The sequence below is a fragment of the Scyliorhinus torazame genome, chromosome 20 (genome assembly GCF_047496885.1).
Source record: "Scyliorhinus torazame isolate Kashiwa2021f chromosome 20, sScyTor2.1, whole genome shotgun sequence".
Taxonomy (NCBI): Eukaryota; Metazoa; Chordata; class Chondrichthyes; order Carcharhiniformes; family Scyliorhinidae; genus Scyliorhinus; species Scyliorhinus torazame.
Genome location: NC_092726.1, coordinates 26,253,137 through 26,272,772, shown reverse-complemented (window position 1 = coordinate 26,272,772; position 19,636 = coordinate 26,253,137). Strand labels below are relative to the sequence as shown.

At 54.6% G+C, this 19,636-nt stretch overlaps 1 protein-coding gene across 1 annotated transcript; it reads right to left on the bottom strand.

Annotated features, from left to right (window-relative positions):
* On the bottom strand, positions 1-12,275 carry LOC140397006 (phosphoglycerate mutase 2-like). Its single transcript, XM_072486036.1, has 3 exons — positions 11,727-12,275; positions 6,870-7,050; positions 1-343 (listed from the first exon to the last, which is right to left on the bottom strand). The coding sequence occupies exons 1-3, from the start codon at positions 12,138-12,140 to the stop codon at positions 174-176; spliced, it is 765 nt and encodes a 254-aa protein (XP_072342137.1). The 5' UTR covers positions 12,141-12,275; the 3' UTR covers positions 1-173.
* Between the last annotated feature and the right edge of the window lie 7,361 nt (positions 12,276-19,636).

The window sequence follows — 19,636 nt, the reverse complement described above, 5'->3', positions numbered from 1 at the left end:
CCATCATGCCATGTTTAATTTAACATTTCTTCATGATAAATAACCGCATACGGCACATTTATTAAAAAAAATGGTACAGCAGTGCTTGTCGACTGGATACAGCAGTAGTTTTCAGGCACTATCTTCGCCAACAAGGCTTGGCAGTCACCTTTTCCCCCCCCCCCTCCTCGGCTTCACTTCTTCACCTTGCCTTGCGATGCTACAGCTTCCATAGCTGCCTTGACGGTCTCCTCATCTCCCAGGAACTTCATGGGGCCGGTGGGCTTCAGGTTCGCATCCAGCTCGTAGACGATGGGGATGCCAGTGGGCAGGTTGAGCTCCATGATTGCAGCATCAGACATACCTGAAACAAGAGTAAAATTTGGGACGTTGCCCCAACAAGACAAGACGGTCAGCTACACTCCTCCAGTGGTAATGGTCCCGCGTTGGTGAGGGGAAGAAGCAATATAGTGAAGCTTTTTCCGATCCCACGCAACTTGGGATTTAGATAGCATATTTTGAACATAGTGCAGAAGGAGGCCAGTCAGCCCATCGAGTCTGCACCAACCCACTTAAGCCCTCACTTCCACCCTATCCCCGTGACCCAATAACCCCTCCTAACCTTTTTGGCCACGGAGGGCAATTTATCACGGCCAATCCACCTAACCTGCTCATCTTTGGACTGTGGGAGGAAACCGGAGCACCCGGAGGAAACCCATGCAGACACGGGGAGAACATGCAGACTCCGCACAGACAGTGACCCAGCGGGGAAATCGAACCTGGGACCCTGGCGCTGTGAAGCCACAGTGCTATCCACTTGTGCTACCCGAATATTTGGTTCGTTTTAAGAGACTCCGGGAGGGCTCAATGCACCGTTGACGAAAGCTTTAAGACAAAGGGGATTTAAAAGGAGCTCGATAGAGCAAAACAAAGCTTTAAAAAAATTTTAACATTTTTTTAAAAGAGTACCCAATTCTCCCCCCCCCCCCCCCCCCCCCCCCCCCCCCAATTAAGGGGCAATTTAGCGTGGCCAATCCACCTACCCGGAGACACACGGGGAGAATGTGCAAACTCTAAACGGACAGTAACCCGGGGCCGGGATCGAAACCGGGTCCTCGGCCGCAGTGCTAACCACTGTGCCACCATGCTGCCCATGAGCAGAGATAGAAAAGCCCCTCTACTCCCAAAGTAGGCAAGATAACCGGTTTAAAGGCGGGGGGAGGGAGGGAATGAAGAATGTGGCTCAAGGTGGGGAGGTTTTCAGAACCGGAAGGAATTTATAGGTGTGCTTGGGCAGGGAGCTGGTGTCGATTCGTGAGTGAATGACATAAAATAATAATCTTTATTGTCACAAGTAGGCTTACATTGACACCGCAATGAAATTACTGTGAAAATCCCCTCGTCGCCACATTCCGGTGCCTGTTCGGGTACACAGAGGGAGAATTCAGAATGTCCAATTCACCTAACAAGCACGTCTTTCGGGACTTGAGAGGAAACCGGAGCACCCGGGGGAAACCCACGCAGACACGGGGAGAACGTGCAGACTCCGCACAGACAGTGACCCAAGCCGGGAATCGAACCCTGGATCTTTAGCTGTGCAACCTTGCTAACCCACTGACTGTGAACGTCTCAAAAGGAGATGGGGAACCAGGAAATTAGTTCACTGGAATAATTAAGTCCAGAATTACAAATGCATGGATAGTAATGGACAGCAACAGCATACAGCCTGGCTTCCCATCTCCGCCCCAGAGAGTGTAGCAAGCCCAAATCACCATTTTCACTTTCAGAGTTAGTCAAGTTGTCAGAGGTCACAGCCGAAACCGGACCTGACCAACTGGTTGGGAGTGAGGGGCCCTAGTTGATTTTGGCCTTGTAACGGAGGGTTAAGGCCAACAGCTGCTTCCCCAACACACCACCCCACCCAACTAGCAGGACTTTTAATCTGTGCTAATACGGGCGCAGCTGAAAGCCAGACAGAATACAAGGCGGCGCAGTGGATCCTGTCGAGGGAGAGACTGTGCAGGGTGCGAGCTGCAAAGATATCACCTCATTTCACAAATGCATTCGTTTAGAAATACAATTCCTTTCGAAGAGAAAGATTGCCTCGTTGCCAGAGCAGCAGTAACACTCTGCACGCTGTCTGAGTTACAGTGACAGGGGCTCCTTGGAATGCCGTTTGACCTTTTACGGAGTGGGTCTCTGCTCACTCGCGTTACACAGGCTGGGTCTGTCCGGTTATTTTTGGCGTCCAAATCCCTTACCAGTGCGAGGAGAATGCAAATGGCCACCCTGTCAGAAATACGACCCGGAATCTTCAGTTGGGAGGGGGTGGGAGTGACCTTTCTACAGCACCAGCGAGTTGACGTTTAAACTGCTTGTTCCAGACACCCAGTATTTTTAGAAAGCGAGGGCAAGTTTAGCGATCAACTTTACAGTGGGCACTTTAGGTCACGGAATCCGCATCTCCCGTCGTGAATCCCTTTGGAAGTCGAATAATTCTAGACAAGAGGTGTTTCCCAAAGTTCACAGTGCAACATGGTTATGGAGACTGGAAAGGAACGCCCTGGGAAAAAGGCAACACCATTTCTCCCCTATTGCCCCCCTGTACGCCGAGGAGCTCACTTTGTTTCCCGTCTTCGAGGGAATAGTTTGGGTTTTAGGTCTGACTGCTTAATCGCATAACAAATTAAACTGCAAACATCCATCTGGTTTGCCTTACTGACATACACTCCCAAATCTTCACCACCATCATCTCGGGCGGCAAAGAAGCACAGTGGTTAGCTCTGTGGCTTCACAGCGCCAGGGTCCCAGGTACGATTCCCACTTGGGTCTGTGCGGAGTCTGCACATTCTCCCCGTATCTGCGTGTGTTTCCTCCCACAAGTCCCGAAAGACGTGCTTGTTAGGCGAATTGGACAATCTGAATTCTCCCTCTGTGTACCCGAACAGGCGCCTGAATGTGGCGACGAGGGGCTTTTCACAGTAACTTAATTGCAGTGCTAATGTAAGCCTACTTGTGACAATAAAGATTATTATAATGCCACACCAAGGTCTGGGCACTGCAACCCCCAACAAAACTCGGACCAAAAAGTTACTTTTAAAATCTAAAGCAGAAAATAGTGGAGTCGCTGTGAGCAATTCTGGGCACCACACCGTAGGAATATACAGACATAGGAGTTATGCTGCAGCTTTACCAGCCCCCTGGTTAGACCCCACTTGGAGTCACTGTGAGCAATTCTGGGCACCACACCTTAGGAAGGATAGTTTGGCCTTGGAGGGAGTGCAACGTAGGTTTACAAAAATGATACCCGGATTACAGGGGTTGAGTTACGAGGAGAGATTATACAAATTAGACCTGTTTTCACTAGAATTTAGATGGTTAAGACCATAAGACATAGAAGCAGAATTAGGCCACTCGGCCCATCGAGTCTGCTCCGCCATTCAATCATGGCTGATATTTTCTCATCCCCATTCTCCTGCCGTCTCCCCATAACCCTGACCCCCTTATTAATCAAGAACCTATCTATCTCTGTCTTAAAGGCACTCAGTGATTTGTCCTCCATAGCCTTCTGCGGCAAAGAGTTCCACAGATTCACCACCCTCTGGCTGAAGAAATTTCTCCTCATCTCGGTTTTAAAGGATCGGCCCTTTAGTCGGAGATGGTGTCCTCTGGTTCTAGTTTCTCCTACAAGTGGAAACATCCTCTCCACGTCCACTCTATCCAGGCCTCACAGTATCCTGTAAGTTTCAATAAGATCCCCCCTCATCCTTCTAAACTCCAATGCGTACAGACCCAGAGTCCTTCCTCATATGACTGCTCTTCATTCCAGGGATCATTCTTGTGAACCTCCTCTGGACCCTTTCCAAGGCCAGCACATCCTTCCTTAGATATGGGGCCCAAAATTGCACACAGTACTCCAAATGGGGTCTGACCAGAGCCCGACACAGCCTCAGAAGTGCATCCCTGGTCTTGTATTCTAGCCCTCTTGACATGAATGCTAACATTGCATTTGCCTTCTTAACTGCCGACTGAACCAGCATGTTAACCTTAAGAGAATAGTGAACAAGGACTCCCAAGTCCCTTTGTGCTTCTGCATTCCAAAGCATCTCCCCATTTAAAAAATAGTCTAAGCCTAAATTCCTCCTTCCAAAGTGCATAACCTCACAGTTTTCCCAAATTGTATTTCATTTGCCACTTCATTGCCCACTCTCCTAGCTTGTCCAAGTCCTTCTGCAGCCCCCTTGCTTCCTCAATACTACCCATCTCTCTACAGATCTTTGTATCAACTGCAAACTTAGCAACAGTGCCTTCAGTTCCTTCTTCCAGATCATTAATGTTAAGGGGAGATCTGATTGAAGTATTCAAGATATTAACAGGGAAAGACAGGGTGGCTAAAGATAAAACTATTTCCATTGGTTGGAGATTCAAAATTAGGGCTGGACCGTTCAGGAGAGATGTTAGTAAAAGCTTCTTCACTCAAAGGGTGGTAGCGGTTTGGAATTCTCTCCCACAAAGAGCAGTCGAAGCAATATCGGTTGTTCATTTTAAACCGGCGGTAGATTTGTGTTAAGCAAAGATATTAAGGGACACGGGCCCAAGGCAGGTATATGGAGTTAGGCCGCAGGTCAGCCATTGAATGGCGGGACAGGCTCGAGGGGCTGAATGGCCTACTCCTGTTCCTATAATGCTGGAAATGCTTGTTAGGTATCATTATGGAAAGGAAGAGAGTTAATGTTTCAGGTCTGTGACCGTTCATGTGGACGGGATTTTCAACGGGCCACTGGAGTGCCGGGAGGACTTCTAAATTTTTTAAAACAGCAGCACTGGACAATTTGCTGTCAGAAGTGCAATGCCGAGGTTAGCACTGCTGCCTCACAGCGCCGAGGTTCCACGTTCGATCCCGCTGTGGGTCACAGTCCGTGTGGAGTTTGCACATTCTCCCCGTGTCCCAAAACCCACAACCCAAAGATGTGCAGGGTAGGTGGATTGGCCACGCTAAATTGGAATAAAAGAATAGGGTACTCTAAATTTAAGAAAGAAAAGGAATGTGGCTGATCTGGAACTGCCGAACACCCAGTAAGCCTTTTGGCCCCTCGAGCCTGCTCTGCCATTCAACTGGACAGTGTCTGATCTTCACCTAGACACCATTCCCTCCGTTACTATCTTCGTATCCCTTGATGTCGAAATCTACCCATCTCGGTCTTGAATATACTGTGCCCGACTTCCTCTGGGGTAGAGAATTCCAAAGATTCATCCGCCCTTATCCTGAAGATTGCCTCCTGGTCCAATTCCCCACCCAGCCGGGGGAAATTTATTCTCTGCATCTATCCTGTAAGAATTCAGTATGCTTCAATGAGGTCACCCCACGTTCTTGTAAACTCTGGATAAGTCTCCTCAATCTCTCCTCACGGGACTGTCCCAGGGATCTGTATAGTGCTCACGTGTATCCTTCCTCGGGCAACTGTGCACAATACTCCCGGTGCCTGTCCCACTCTGTACAACCGCAGTGAGGCATCTTTACTCCTCTTGCAACAGAGGCCACCATTTGCCTTCCTAACTGCTTGTTGCACCCGCATGGTCAGCTTTCAGCGGCTGCATAGTGACTGTAATAGCCCAGAGGTGACGGGAGTTCAGTGGAAGGAGGTGAGAGCAGTGGCATTAGTTCCGTCGGGGAGTTTGCATGACTGCTCCATCACGTCAGACTATATCCACAGCAGAGCCTAGGATCTTTCCAATCTACCCGTCCCAAATTAATGGGTCTGCTCAGGCCCGTAGAACGACCAGTCCCAGTCCCTCTCATGGCAGGGCAGCAGAGCTGAGCGTTGCAGGGTGCAAAGGGCACCCGTTTGAATTAATTGTTTACGCCGGCAGGTTAACAAATCCCGTAGCTGCAAACATTATTTTTGAACAGGGCTAAATAAGGATAGGCCGAGGGGGTTAGAGGACTTGCTGTATCACCACGCTGTTTAAATAAATTTTAAAAAAAGCAGAACTATCCATTGATGTCCGCCATTGTTACCCCTTGCAATACACACAGGAAGAGACGGGTTAGCTGAAGTTAACCCGTTCACCGTACAGTTGACGTTGCTACTTTTGAAGACAGTGGTGCCTGCCCTGTACCCAGTGGGCTGGACCGGCGAGGCTGGGGGCGCTTCCTCAACCTCTTCAGTCACATTTTTGTTTGACGTTTTAAGTTGGCATTGAGATTCGGTTTACTTGGATGCACGCTCCCTTTGAGGGCCTGCCTTTTCCTTGACCCCTCAATTTGGTCTCGCTAAAAAGGACACCCGTTAGATTGCAGTATAGCTGCTAGTTGGTCTTTAGCGACCCCGAGCTGGGAGGAACTCAAAATGTCAGCTGCAATCGAGACCTTCCCGAGAGCTATTTAATATTGCCTCGCCCTCAAGTGACATTTAGACAGCACCTTGTGATTGGCATTCACACATGAGGCACACAGATTATGCGGGGGGGCCTCGAGGATGAGGGCAAGAGCAGACAAAGACGTAAAAGGACATTACTGAACCAGTTGCATTTTTAAACAACAAATCCTCGGGCAAATTTTACTGCAAGCAGTCTCCCGAATTCAAATTCTAGAATTTGTGCTCGAGCCAGATTAATAATGCTCGACAACTCTTCGAACAGGATGCCAGCAAGAAGTGGTACAAAATGGCGCAACGCCCATCTTGCTCTCGGGTTTAACTTCCTACCCTGGACGCCCCTCCCTCACCATGGCTGCCGTGGTACAGAGCACTCGTTAGATGGTCGAAGGCCTACCCCAGTCAAATAGCCCACCGCCAACTCCGGCAGAATGCCCCCCCCCACCCCCGGAACCGCTGATGATGCCCATCAAACCACACTGCAAGCCCAGAAAGCCGGCGGAGTTAGCTTACCCTCGAGATGCTTGACGATGCCCCTCAAGCTGTTGCCATGGGCCGCAATCAGCACCCGCTTGCCAGCCTTAATCTGCGGCACTATCACCTCGTTCCAGAAAGGCAGTGCCCGCGCGATGGTGTCCTTTAGGCTCTCGCAGGTGGGCAGCTCAGATGACTTCAGGCCCTCGTAGCGACGTGCCTGCAAAGCAAAAATCCTCAATTCACCTTTTAAAATGTAAATCTTGTAATCTCGATGTGTCCTACCCCACATTGCTTGGAACTACGAAGAGCAATGCAGCACAGGAACAGGCCCTTCGCCCCCCCCCCCCCCCCCCCCTCCCCAAAGCCTGTACTGGTCATGATACCACCCTTGGCCGAAACCCTCAGCACTTCCGAGTGCCGTATCCCTCTATACCCGTCCTATCCATGTGTTTGTCAAGATGCCTTTTGAACATTGTTCATGCATCTGCTTAGCTATGGGCAAAGATGGTCTGTGGGTACTTTTCTGGGTGAAATATTTAGTCCGTTTCTCCTGCAGTAGGGGCTGGTTTAGCACACAGGGCTAAATCGCTGCTTTTAAAGCAGACCAGCAGCACGGTTCAATTCCCGTACCAGCTTCCCCGAACAGGAGCCGGAATGTGGCGACTAGGGGCTTTTCACAGTAACTTCATTTGAAGCCGACTTGTGACAATAAGCGATTTTCATTCATTCATTTCATGAGAAGGCCGAAGGAGACTTTTTGAAACTTGCAAAAAGCCTTTTGAGAAACGATGCAGAATGCCCCGCAGAAATCTCTCGCGCAGACAACACGGGGTTAAACCTGCAAGAGATGCCCGGGCATGAGGCCCGTTGCACATCTGGGGATCCAGCAGTTAGCAATAGGGGGAGCGAAGTTCGAAGAACGGCTGAGTCAGAGGATGTGGGCACGAATAACGGAGTGTGAAGGAGCGTGAGGAAGTGCACGTCTCCCCACGAGGGTGGGAGAGAGACAGACAGAGAGAATAGGACAGACGGAAAACAGCAAGATGCGGAAATACTTGTAGCAGGAAGCCACCGGATCGAACTGCGGTGTTCAACCACTACAAGCAGCGTGCAAGGCACGTGTACAAGACACGACTCAACATCAAGAAGGGCCGAAGGGCCTGTGCCACACACCACATGTAATCCCACAAAGGATGCCCTCTCCACACCCCAGTGGATTTAACCCAGTAATGCCCCTGGTTCAATGATGCTCCAGTATCAACCCCCCCCCCCCCCCACCAACCAAGCACCCCCATCCCTCGGTACCCACCCAGCCCCCAAAACACCCCCACTTCACCCACCTCCACCTGCTCATTCACACCCTCCATCCAGCCTTTCTAACCCAATTCTGTATTGCTTGATGGGGTATTTTGCGTGCTGGGCCCACCCCCAATTTTGGTATTTAGGGTGCTGGGCCCCCCTGTTTAGGGTGTTAGCTGTGTGCTGTCTGGGTGCCCCCCTCACCTTGCTGATGGTGCAGTATGTGGGTGCTGGGGGGCCTCATCTTGCTGATGGTGCAGTGTGTGGGTACCTCACCTTGCTGATGGTGCAGTGTGTGGGTGCAGTGGGGGCTGGGACCCATCACCTTGCTGATGGTGCAGTGTGTGGGTGCCCTCACCTCGCTGATGGTGCAGTGTGGGTGTGCTGGGACCCCTCACCTTGCTGATGGTGGTGTGGGTGCTGGGTGCCCTCACCTTGCGGATGGTGCAGTATGTGGGTGCCCTCACCTTGCTGATGGTGCAGTATGTGGGTGCCCTCACCTTGCTGATGGTGGTGTGTGGGTACCCTCACCTTGCTGATGGTGCAGTGTGTGGGTGCCCTCACCTTGCTGATGGTGCAGTGTGTGGGTGCTGGGTGCCCTCACCTTGCTGATGGTGCAGTGTGTGGGTGCCCTCACCTTGCTGATGGTGCAGTGTGTGGGTGCTCTCACCTTGCTGATGGTGCAGTGTGTGTGTGCCCTCACCTTGCTGATGGTGCAGTGTGTGGGTGCCCTCACCTTGCTGATGGTGGTGTGTGGGTGCTGGGTGCCCTCACCTTGCTGATGGTGCAGTGTGTGGGTGCCCTCACCTTGCTGATGGTGCAGTGTGTGGGTGCTGGGTGCCCTCACCTTGCTGATGGTGCAGTGTGTGGGTGCCCTCACCTTGCTGATGGTGCAGTGTGTGGGTGCCCTCATCTTGCTGATGGTGCAGTGTGTGGGTGCCCTCATCTTGCTGATGGTGCAGTGTGTGGGTGCCCTCATCTTGCTGATGGTGCAGTGTGTGGGTGCCCTCACCTTGCTGATGGTGGTGTGTGGGTGCTGGGTGCCCTCACCTTGCTGATGGTGCAGTGTGTGGGTGCCCTCACCTTGCTGATGGTGCAGTGTGTGGGTGCCCTCACTTTGCTGACGGTGCAGTGTGTGGGTGCCCTCACCTTGCTGATGGTGCAGTGTGTGGGTGCCCTCACCTTGCTGATGGTGCAGTGTGTGGGTGCTGGGTGCCCTCACCTTGCTGACGGTGCAGTGTGTGGGTGCCCTCACCTTGCTGATGGTGGTGTGTGGGTGCTGGGTGCCCTCACCTTGCTGATGGTGCAGTGTGTGGGTGCCCTCACCTTGCTGATGGTGCAGTGTGTGGGTGCTGGGTGCCCTCACCTTGCTGACGGTGCAGTGTGTGGGTGCTGGGTGCCCTCACCTTGCTGATGGTGGTGTGTGGGTGCTGGGTGCCCTCACTTTGCTGATGGTGCAGTGTGTGGGTGCCCTCACCTTGCTGACGGTGCAGTGTGTGGGTGCTGGGTGCCCTCACCTTGGTGACGGTGCAGTGTGTGGGTGCCCTCACCTTGCTGAAGGTGCAGTGTGTGGGTGCTGGGTGCCCTCACCTTGCTGACGGTGCAGTGTGTGGGTGCTGGGTGCCCTCACCTTGCTGACGGTGCAGTGTGTGGGTGCTGGGTGCCCTCACCTTGCTGACGGTGCAGTGTGTGGGTGCTGGGTGCCCTCACCTTGCTGATGGTGCAGTGTGTGGGTGCTGGGTGCCCTCACCTTGCTGATGGTGCAGTGTGTGGGTGCCCTCACCTTGCTGACGGTGCAGTGTGTGGGTGCCCTCACCTTGCTGATGGTGCAGTGTGTGGGTGCCCTCACCTTGCTGATGGTGCAGTGTGTGGGTGCCCTCACCTTGCTGACGGTGGAGTGTGTGGGTGCTGGGTGCCATCGCCTTGCTGACGGTGCAGTGTGTGGGTGCTGGGTGCCCTCACCTTGCTGACGGTGCAGTGTGTGGGTGCTGGGTGCCCTCACCTTGCTGACGGTGCAGTGTGTGGGTGCTGGGTGCCCTCACCTTGCTGATGGTGGTGTGTGGGTGCTGGGTGCCCTCACTTTGCTGATGGTGCAGTGTGTGGGTGCCCTCACCTTGCTGACGGTGCAGTGTGTGGGTGCTGGGTGCCCTCACCTTGGTGACGGTGCAGTGTGTGGGTGCCCTCACCTTGCTGATGGTGCAGTGTGTGGGTGCCCTCACCTTGCTGACGGTGCAGTGTGTGGGTGCTGGGAAGCCCTCACCTTGCTGACGGTGCAGTGTGTGGGTGCTGGGTGCCCTCACCTTGCTGATGGTGCAGTGTGTGGGTGCTCTCACCTTGCTGATGGTGCAGTGTGTGGGTGCCCTCACCTTGCTGATGGTGCAGTGTGTGGGTGCTGGGTGCCCTCACCTTGCTGATGGTGCAGTGTGTGGGTGCTGGGTGCCCTCACCTTGCTGATGGTGCAGTGTGTGGGTGCCCTCACCTTGCTGATGGTGCAGTGTGTGGGTGCTGGGTGCCCTCACCTTGCTGATGGTGCAGTGTGTGGGTGCCCTCACCTTGCTGAAGGTGCAGTGTGTGGGTGCTGGGTGCCCTCACCTTGCTGACGGTGCAGTGTGTGGGTGCTGGGTGCCCTCACCTTGCTGACGGTGCAGTGTGTGGGTGCTGGGTGCCCTCACCTTGCTGACGGTGCAGTGTGTGGGTGCTGGGTGCCCTCACCTTGCTGATGGTGCAGTGTGTGGGTGCTGGGTGCCCTCACCTTGCTGATGGTGCAGTGTGTGGGTGCCCTCACCTTGCTGACGGTGCAGTGTGTGGGTGCCCTCACCTTGCTGATGGTGCAGTGTGTGGGTGCCCTCACCTTGCTGATGGTGCAGTGTGTGGGTGCCCTCACCTTGCTGACGGTGGAGTGTGTGGGTGCTGGGTGCCATCGCCTTGCTGACGGTGCAGTGTGTGGGTGCTGGGTGCCCTCACCTTGCTGACGGTGCAGTGTGTGGGTGCTGGGTGCCCTCACCTTGCTGACGGTGCAGTGTGTGGGTGCTGGGTGCCCTCACCTTGCTGATGGTGGTGTGTGGGTGCTGGGTGCCCTCACTTTGCTGATGGTGCAGTGTGTGGGTGCCCTCACCTTGCTGACGGTGCAGTGTGTGGGTGCTGGGTGCCCTCACCTTGGTGACGGTGCAGTGTGTGGGTGCCCTCACCTTGCTGATGGTGCAGTGTGTGGGTGCCCTCACCTTGCTGACGGTGCAGTGTGTGGGTGCTGGGAAGCCCTCACCTTGCTGACGGTGCAGTGTGTGGGTGCTGGGTGCCCTCACCTTGCTGATGGTGCAGTGTGTGGGTGCTCTCACCTTGCTGATGGTGCAGTGTGTGGGTGCCCTCACCTTGCTGATGGTGCAGTGTGTGGGTGCTGGGTGCCCTCACCTTGCTGATGGTGCAGTGTGTGGGTGCTGGGTGCCCTCACCTTGCTGATGGTGCAGTGTGTGGGTGCCCTCACCTTGCTGATGGTGCAGTGTGTGGGTGCTGGGTGCCCTCACCTTGCTGATGGTGCAGTGTGTGGGTGCCCTCACCTTGCTGACGGTGCAGTGTGTGGGTGCTGGGTGCCCTCACCTTGCTGATGGTGCAGTAATACGGGTGCTGCTGCTCCATGGGCGGCGGCGGGGTGTCGAAGGAGCGGCGCCACACCTTGACCTGCTCCTCGCCGTGCTTGGCCGCCGTCTCCGCCTTGTTGAGGCCGGTCAGGCCGCCGTAGTGACGCTCGTTGAGGCGCCAGGTGCGGGTGACGGGCAGCCACATCTGGTCGACGCCGTCCAGGATGATCCAGAGGGTGCGGATGGCGCGCTTGAGCACCGAGGTGAAGCACACGTCGAACTGGAAGCCGGCCTCGCGCAGGGCCCGGGCCCCGCGCTGCGCCTCGCCCACCCCCTTCTCGCTCAGCTCGGCGTCGAACCAGCCGCAGAAGCGGTTCTCCTGGTTCCAGCTGCTCTCGCCGTGCCGCACGATCACCAGCTGGTAGCACGCCATGGCCGGCGCGCGCGCGCGCGAGCCGCAGGCTGCAGTTACCCCGGCAACGGCGGCTAGGCCCCAACCGCCGCGCGGCTCGGAGAGCGGGAGGCTGCGGAGCGGCGAGAGGGTGAGTCAGGCTCAACTCCCCCCCCCACCCGGCCCGGGGAGAGGCTTAAATAACCCCGGAGGCGGAGTCCCGGGCCCCGGGCCCGCCTCCAGACCCTCCACACTGAGAGAGAGGGAAAACCCGGAGAGGGGGCGGGGGGAATAGGGGGAGGGAATGAGGGGAATAGGGAGAATGAGGGGGAGGGAATGAGGGGAATAGGGGGAATGAGGGGAATAGGGGGAATGAGGGGGAGGGAAGGAGGGGAATAGGGGGAATAGGGGGAATGAGGGGGAGGGAATGAGGGGAATATGGAGAATGAGGGGAATAGGGGGAATGAGGGGGAGGGAAGGAGGGGAATAGGGAGAATGAGGGGGAGGGAAGGAGGGGAATAGGGGGAATGAGGGGAATAGGGGGAATGAGGGGGAGGGAATGAGGGGAATATGGAGAATGAGGGGAATAGGGGGAATGAGGGGGAGGGAAGGAGGGGAATAGGGAGAATGAGGGGGAGGGAAGGAGGGGAATAGGGGGAATGAGGGGAATAGGGGGAATGAGGGGGAGGGAATGAGGGGAATATGGAGAATGAGGGGAATAGGGGGAATGAGGGGGAGGGAATGAGGGGAATAGGGGGAATGAGGGGAATAGGGGGAATGAGGGGGAGGGAAGGAGGGGAATAGGGAGAATGAGGGGGAGGGAATGAGGGGCATAGGGAAAATGAGGGGGGAATAGGGAGAATGAGGGGAGAGAATGAGGGGGAATAGGGAAAATGAGGGGGAGGGAATGAGGGGGAATAGGGAAAATGAGGGGGAGGGAATGAGGGGAATAGGGAAAATGAGGGGGGGAATAGGGAGAATGAGGGGAGAGAATGAGGGGGAATAGGGAAAATGAGGGGAGGGAATAGGGAGAATGAGGGGGAGGGAATGAGGGGAATAGGGAGAATGAGGGGGAGGGAATGAGGGGAATAGGGAAAATGAGGGGGGGAATAGGGAGAATGAGGGGAGGGAATAGGGAGAATGAGGGGGAGGGAATGAGGGGAATAGGGAAAATGAGGGGGAGGGAATGAGGGGGAATAGGGAAAATGAGGGGGGGAATAGGGAGAATGAGGGGAGGGAATAGGGAGAATGAGGGGGAGGGAATGAGGGGAATAGGGAGAATGAGGGGGAGGGAATGAGGGGAATAGGGAGAATGAGGGGAGGGAATGAGGGGAATAGGGAGAATGAGGGGGAGGGAATGAGGGGAATAGGGAGAATGAGGGGGAGGGAATGAGGGGAATAGGGAGAATGAGGGGAATAGGGAGAATGAGGGGAATAGGGAGAATGAGGGGGAGGGAATGAGGGAGAATAGGGAGAATGAGGGGAATAGGGAGAATGAGGAGGAGGGAATGAGGGGAATAGGGAGAATGAGGGGGAGGGAATGAGGGAGAATGAGGTGGAGGGAATGAGGGGAATAGGGAGAATGAGGGGAGGGAATGAGGGGAATAGGGAGAATGAGGGGGAGGGAATGAGGGGAATAGGGAGAATGAGGGGGAGGGAATGAGGGGAATAGGGAGAATGAGGGGAATAGGGAGAATGAGGGGAATAGGGAGAATGAGGGGGAGGGAATGAGGGAGAATAGGGAGAATGAGGGGAGGGAATGAGGGGAATAGGGAGAATGAGGGGGAGGGAATGAGGGGAATAGGGAGAATGAGGGGGAGGGAATGAGGGGAATAGGGAGAATGAGGGGAATAGGGAGAATGAGGGGAATAGGGAGAATGAGGGGGAGAGAATGAGGGAGAATAGGGAGAATGAGGGGAATAGGGAGAATGAGGAGGAGGGAATGAGGGGAATAGGGAGAATGAGGGGGAGGGAATGAGGGGAATAGGGAGAATGAGGGGAATAGGGAGAATGAGGGGGAGGGAATGAGGGGAATAGGGAGAATGAGGGGGAGGGAATGAGGGGAATAGGGAGAATGAGGAGGAATAGGGAGAATGAGGAGGAGGGAATGAGGGGAATAGGGGGAATGAGGGGAATAGGGAGAATGAGGGGGAGGGAATGAGGGAGAATGAGGTGGAGGGAATGAGGGGAATAGGAAGAATGAGGGGGAGGGAATGAGGGGAATAGGGAGAATGAGGGGGAGGGAATGAGGGGAATAGGGAGAATGAGGGGAATAGGGAGAATGAGGGGGAGGGAATGAGGGGAATAGGGAGAATGAGGAGGAATAGGGAGAATGAGGAGGAGGGAATGAGGGGAATAGGGGGAATGAGGGGAATAGGGAGAATGAGGAGGTGGGAATGAGGGGAATAGGGAGAATGAGGGGAGGGAATGAGGGGAATAGGGAGAATGAGGGGGAGAGAATGAGGGGAATAGGGAGAATGAGGGGGAGGGAATGAGGGGGTATAGGGAGAATGAGGAGGAGGGAATGAGGGAGAATGAGGGGAATAGGGAGAATGAGGGGGAGGGAATGAGGGGAATAGGGAGAATGAGGGGGAGGGAATGAGGGGAATAGGGAGAATGAGGGGGAGGGAATGAGGGGAATAGGGAGAATGAGGGGGAGGGAATGAGGGGAATAGGGAGAATGAGGGGAATAGGGAGAATGAGAGGGAATAGGGAGAATGAGGGGAATAGGGAGAATGAGGGGAGGGAATGAGGGGAATAGGGAGGGAATGAGGGGAATAGGGGGAATGAGGGGAATAGGGAGAATGAGGAGGAGGGAATGAGGGGAATAGGGTGAATGAGGGGGAGGGAATGAGGGGGATAGGGAGAATGAGGGGGAGGGAATGAGGGGGATAGGGAGAATGAGGGGAATAGGGAGAATGAGGGAATAGGGAGAATGAGGGGAATAGGGAGAATGAGGGGAGGGAATGAGGGGGATAGGGAGAATGAGGGGGAGGGAATGAGGGAGAATGAGGGGGGGGAATGAGGGGGATAGGGGAATGAGGGGATAGGGAGAATGAGGGGAATAGGGAGAATGAGGGGGATAGGGAGAATGAGGGGAGGGAATGAGGGGGATAGGGAGAATGAGGGAGGGAATGAGGGGGAATAGGGAGAATGAGGGGGAGGGAATGAGGGGGATAGGGAGAATGAGGGGGAGGGAATGAGGGGGATAGGGAGAATGAGGGGAATAGGGAGAATGAGGGGATTAGGGAGAATGAGGGGAATAGGGAGAATGAGGGGGAGGGAATGAGGGGGATAGGGAGAATGAGGGGGAGGGAAAGAGGGGGATAGGGAGAATGAGGGAATAGGGAGAATGAGGGGAATAGGGAGAATGAGGGGGAGGGAATGAGGGGGATAGGAGAATGAGGGAGGGAATGAGGGGAATAGGGAGAATGAGGGGGAGGGAATGAGGGAGAATGAGGGGGAGGGAATGAGGGGGAATAGGGAGAATGAGGGGGTGGGATTGAGGGGAATAGGGAGAATGAGGGGGAGGGAATGAGGGGAACAGGGAGAATGAGGGGGGGATAGGGAGAATGGGGGGGAGGGAATGAGGGGAACAGGGAGAATGAGGGGGTGGGATTGAGGGGGAATAGGGAGAATGAGGGGAGGGAATAGGGAGAATGAGGGGGAGGGAATGAGGGGAATAGGGAAAATGAGGGGGAGGGAATGAGGGGAATAAGGAGAATGAGGTGGAGGGAATGAGGGGAATAGGGAGAATGAGGGGGAGGGAATGAGGGGAATAGGGAAAATGAGGGGGAGGGTATGAGGGGAATAGGGAGAATGAGGGGGGAATAGGGAGAATGAGGGGGAGGGAATGAGGGGAATAGGGAAAATGAGGGGGAGGGAATGAGGGGAACAGGGAGAATGAGGGGGAGGGAATGAGGGGGAATAGGGAGAATGAGGGGGAGTGAATGAGGGGAATAGGGAAAATGAGGGGGAGGGAATGAGGGGAACAGGGAGAATGAGGGGGAGGGAATGAGGGGGAATAGGGAGAATGAGGGGAGTGAATGAGGGGAATAGGGAGAACGAGGGCAATAGGGAAAATGAGGGGGAATAGGGAAAATGAGGGAGGGATTAGGGAGAATGAGGGGGAGGGAATGAGGGGCATAGGGAAAATGAGGGGGGAATAGGGAGAATGAATGGGAGAGAATCGGGAGAATGAGGGGGAGGGAATGAGGGGGAATAGGGAGAATGGGGAGGGAATGAGGGGAATAGGGAGAATGAGGGGGAGGGAATGAGGGGAATAGGGAAAATGAGGGGGAGGGAATGAGGGGAACAGGGAGAATGAGGGGGAGGGAATGAGGGGGAATAGGGAGAATGAGGGGGAGTGAATGAGGGGAATAGGGAGAATGAGGGCAATAGGGAAAATGAGGGGGAATAGGGAAAATGAGGGAGGGATTAGGGAGAATGAGGGGGAGGGAATGAGGGGCACAGGGAAAATGAGGGGGGAATAGGGAGAATGAATGGGAGAGAATCGGGAGAATGAGGGGGAGGGAATGAGGGGGAATAGGGAGAATGAGGGGGAGGGAATGAGGGGAATAGGGAGAATGAGGGGGAGGGAATGAGGGGAATATGGAGAATGAGGGGGAGGGAATGAGGGAATAGGGAGAATGGGGGAAGGAATGAGGGAATAGGGAAAATGAGGGGGAATAGGGAAAATGAGGGAGGGATTAGGGAGAATGAGGAGGAGGGAATGAGGGGAATAGGGAAAATGAGGGGGGAATAGGGAGAATGAGGGGAGAGAATGAGGGGGAATAGGGAAAATGAGTGGGAGGGAATGAGGGGGAATAGGGAAAATGAGGGGGGGAATAGGGAGAATGAGGGGAGGGAATAGGGAGAATGAGGGGGAGGGAATGAGGGGAATAGGGAAAATGAGGGGGAGGGAATGAGGGGAATAAGGAGAATGAGGGGGAGGGTATGAGGGGAATAGGGAGAATGAGGGGGGAATAGGGAGAATGAGGGGGAGGGAATGAGGGGGAATAGGGAGAATGAGGGGGAGGGAATGAGGGGAATAAGGAAAATGAGGGGGAGGGAATGAGGGGAAACAGGGAGAATGAGGGGGAGGGAATGAGGGGGAATAGGGAGAATGAGGGGGAGTGAATGAGGGGAATAGGGAGAATGAGGGGAATAGGGAAAATGAGGGGGAATAGGGAAAATGAGGGAGGGAATAGGGAGAATGAGGGGGAGGGAATGAGGGGCATAGGGAAAATGAGGGGGGAATAGGGAGAATGAATGGGAGAGAATCGGGAGAATGAGGGGGAGGGAATGAGGGGGAATAGGGAGAATGGGGGAGGGAATGAGGGGAATAGGGAGAATGAGGGGGAGGGAATGAGGGGAATATGGAGAATGAGGGGGAGGGAATGAGGGAATAGGGAGAATGGGGGAAGGAATGAGGGAATAGGGAGAATGAGGGGGATGGAATGAGGGGAATAGGGAGAATGATGGGGAGGGAATGAGGGGAATAGGGAGAATGAGGGGGGATAGGGAGAATGAGGGGGAGGGAATGAGGGGAATAGGGAGAATGAGGGGGAGGGAATCGGGAGAATGAGGAGGGAATAGGGAGAATCAGGGGGAGCGAATGAGGGGAATAGGGAGAATGAAGGGGAGGGAATAAGGGAGGGAATGAGCGGGGGAAATAGGGAGAATGAGGGGGAGGGAATGGGGAGAATGAGGGGGAGGGAATGGGGGAATATGGATATTGAGGGGGAGGGAATGAGGGAGGGAATGAGGGGAATAGAGAGAATGAGGAGGAGGGAATGAGGGGGGAATAGGGAGAATGAGGGAGGAATGGGGAGATTGAGGGGAGAGAATGAGGGGGGAAATAGGGAGAATAAGGGGAGGGAATGAGGGGAATATGGAGAATGAGGGAGGGAATGAGGGCAATAGGAAGAACGAGGGGGGAATAGGGAGAATTTGGTGGAGGGAATGAGGGGGTAATAGGGAGAATGAGGGGGAGGGAATGAGGGGAATAGGGAGAATGAGGGGGAGGGAATGAGGGGAATTGGGAGAATGAGGGGATAGGGAGAAAGAGGGGGGAGGGAATGAGGGGAATAGGGAGAATGAGGGGGAGGGAATGAGGGGAATTGGAGAATGAGGTGGGATAGGGAGAATGAGGGGGAGGGAATGAGGGGAATAGGGAGAATGAGGGGGGAATAGGGAGAATCAGGGGGAGCGAATGAGGGGAATAGGGAGAATGAAGGGGAGGGAATGAGGGGGGAAATAGGGAGAATGAGGGGGAGGGAATGGGGAGAATGAGGGGAATAGGGAGAATGGGGGGAGGGAATAGAGAGAATGAGGGGGAGGGAATAGGGAGAATGAGGGGGAGGGAATGGGGGGAATATGGAGATTGAGGGGGAGGGAATGAGGAGAATGAGGGCGGGAATGAGGGGAATAGGGAGAATGAGGAGGAGGGAATGAGGGGGGAATAGGGAGAATGAGGTGGAGGGAATGAGGGGAATAGGGAGAATGAGGGAGGGAATGAGGGCAATAGGAAGAATGAGGGAGGGGAATAGGGAGAATGAGGAGGAGGGGATGTGGGGGTAATAGGGAGAATGAGGAGGAGGGAATGGGGGGAATAGGGAGAATGAGGAGGAGGGAATGGGGGGAATATGGAGAATGGGGGAGGAAATGAGGGGGGAATAGGGAGAATGGGGGGAGGGAATGAGGGGGTGGGAATGAGGGGATAATAGGGAGAATGAGGGAGAAATGGGGAGAATGGGGAAGGGGATGAATCAAACAAATCACTACAGTACAGAAGGAGACCATTCGACCCATCGAGTCTGCACCGACCCTCTGAAAGAGGCCCTATCCCAGTAACCCCACCCACCCTTTTGGAGACAAGGGCAAATTCTGCATTGCCAATCCACCTAACCTGCTCATCTTTGAACTGTGGGAGGAATGGGGGGAATGAAAATGGGGAAATGAGGGAAGATTGGGGAGGAATGACGAGGCGGGAATGGGGAAATGGAGGAATGAAAGGGAGATTCGGCAGGAATGGGGGATGAATGACAGGGGAATGGGGAGAAAAATAAGGAGAAATGGGGAGGGAAACAGGGTGGAATGAGGTGGGGATGGATGATGGGGTACGAATAAGGGGAGGAAACGAGGGAGGAATGATGAGGGAATGCCGGATGCATGACGGGAAATGGGGAAGAAATGAAGAGGGATTGAGGGTGGAATGGGGAGGGGATGAGAGGGAGGGAATGGGGAGATGACAGAATGGAGGGGGAAAGGGAGGGAATGGGGAGATGACAGAATGGAGGGGGAAAGGGGCTGAGGGAGGAATGAGAGGGGAAATGGGGAGGAAATGCGGGGGAGGGAATGGGGATCAGGAGGAAATGAGGGCGATATGAGGAAGAAATGGCGGAGGACTGGGGATGAGGAAGGAATGAAAGGGGGGAATGAGGAGGCAATGGGGGAGGTAATGGGATTTGAGGAGGAAATGAGGGTGGGAAGGAGGAGGGGAGGAAATGAGTGTGTATGGAGGGAATAGGGAGAAT

Coding starts and splice junctions, on each gene's coding strand:
- LOC140397006 (XM_072486036.1), bottom strand. CDS start 12,140: ATGGCGTGCTACCAGCTGGTGATCGTGCGGCACGGCGAGAGCAGCTGG. Junction 7,051..11,726: donor ATTACTGCACCATCAGCAAG/GTGAGGGCACCC, acceptor TTTGCTTTGCAG/GCACGTCGCTACGAGGGCCT. Junction 344..6,869: donor CATCGTCAAGCATCTCGAGG/GTAAGCTAACTC, acceptor CTCTTGTTTCAG/GTATGTCTGATGCTGCAATC.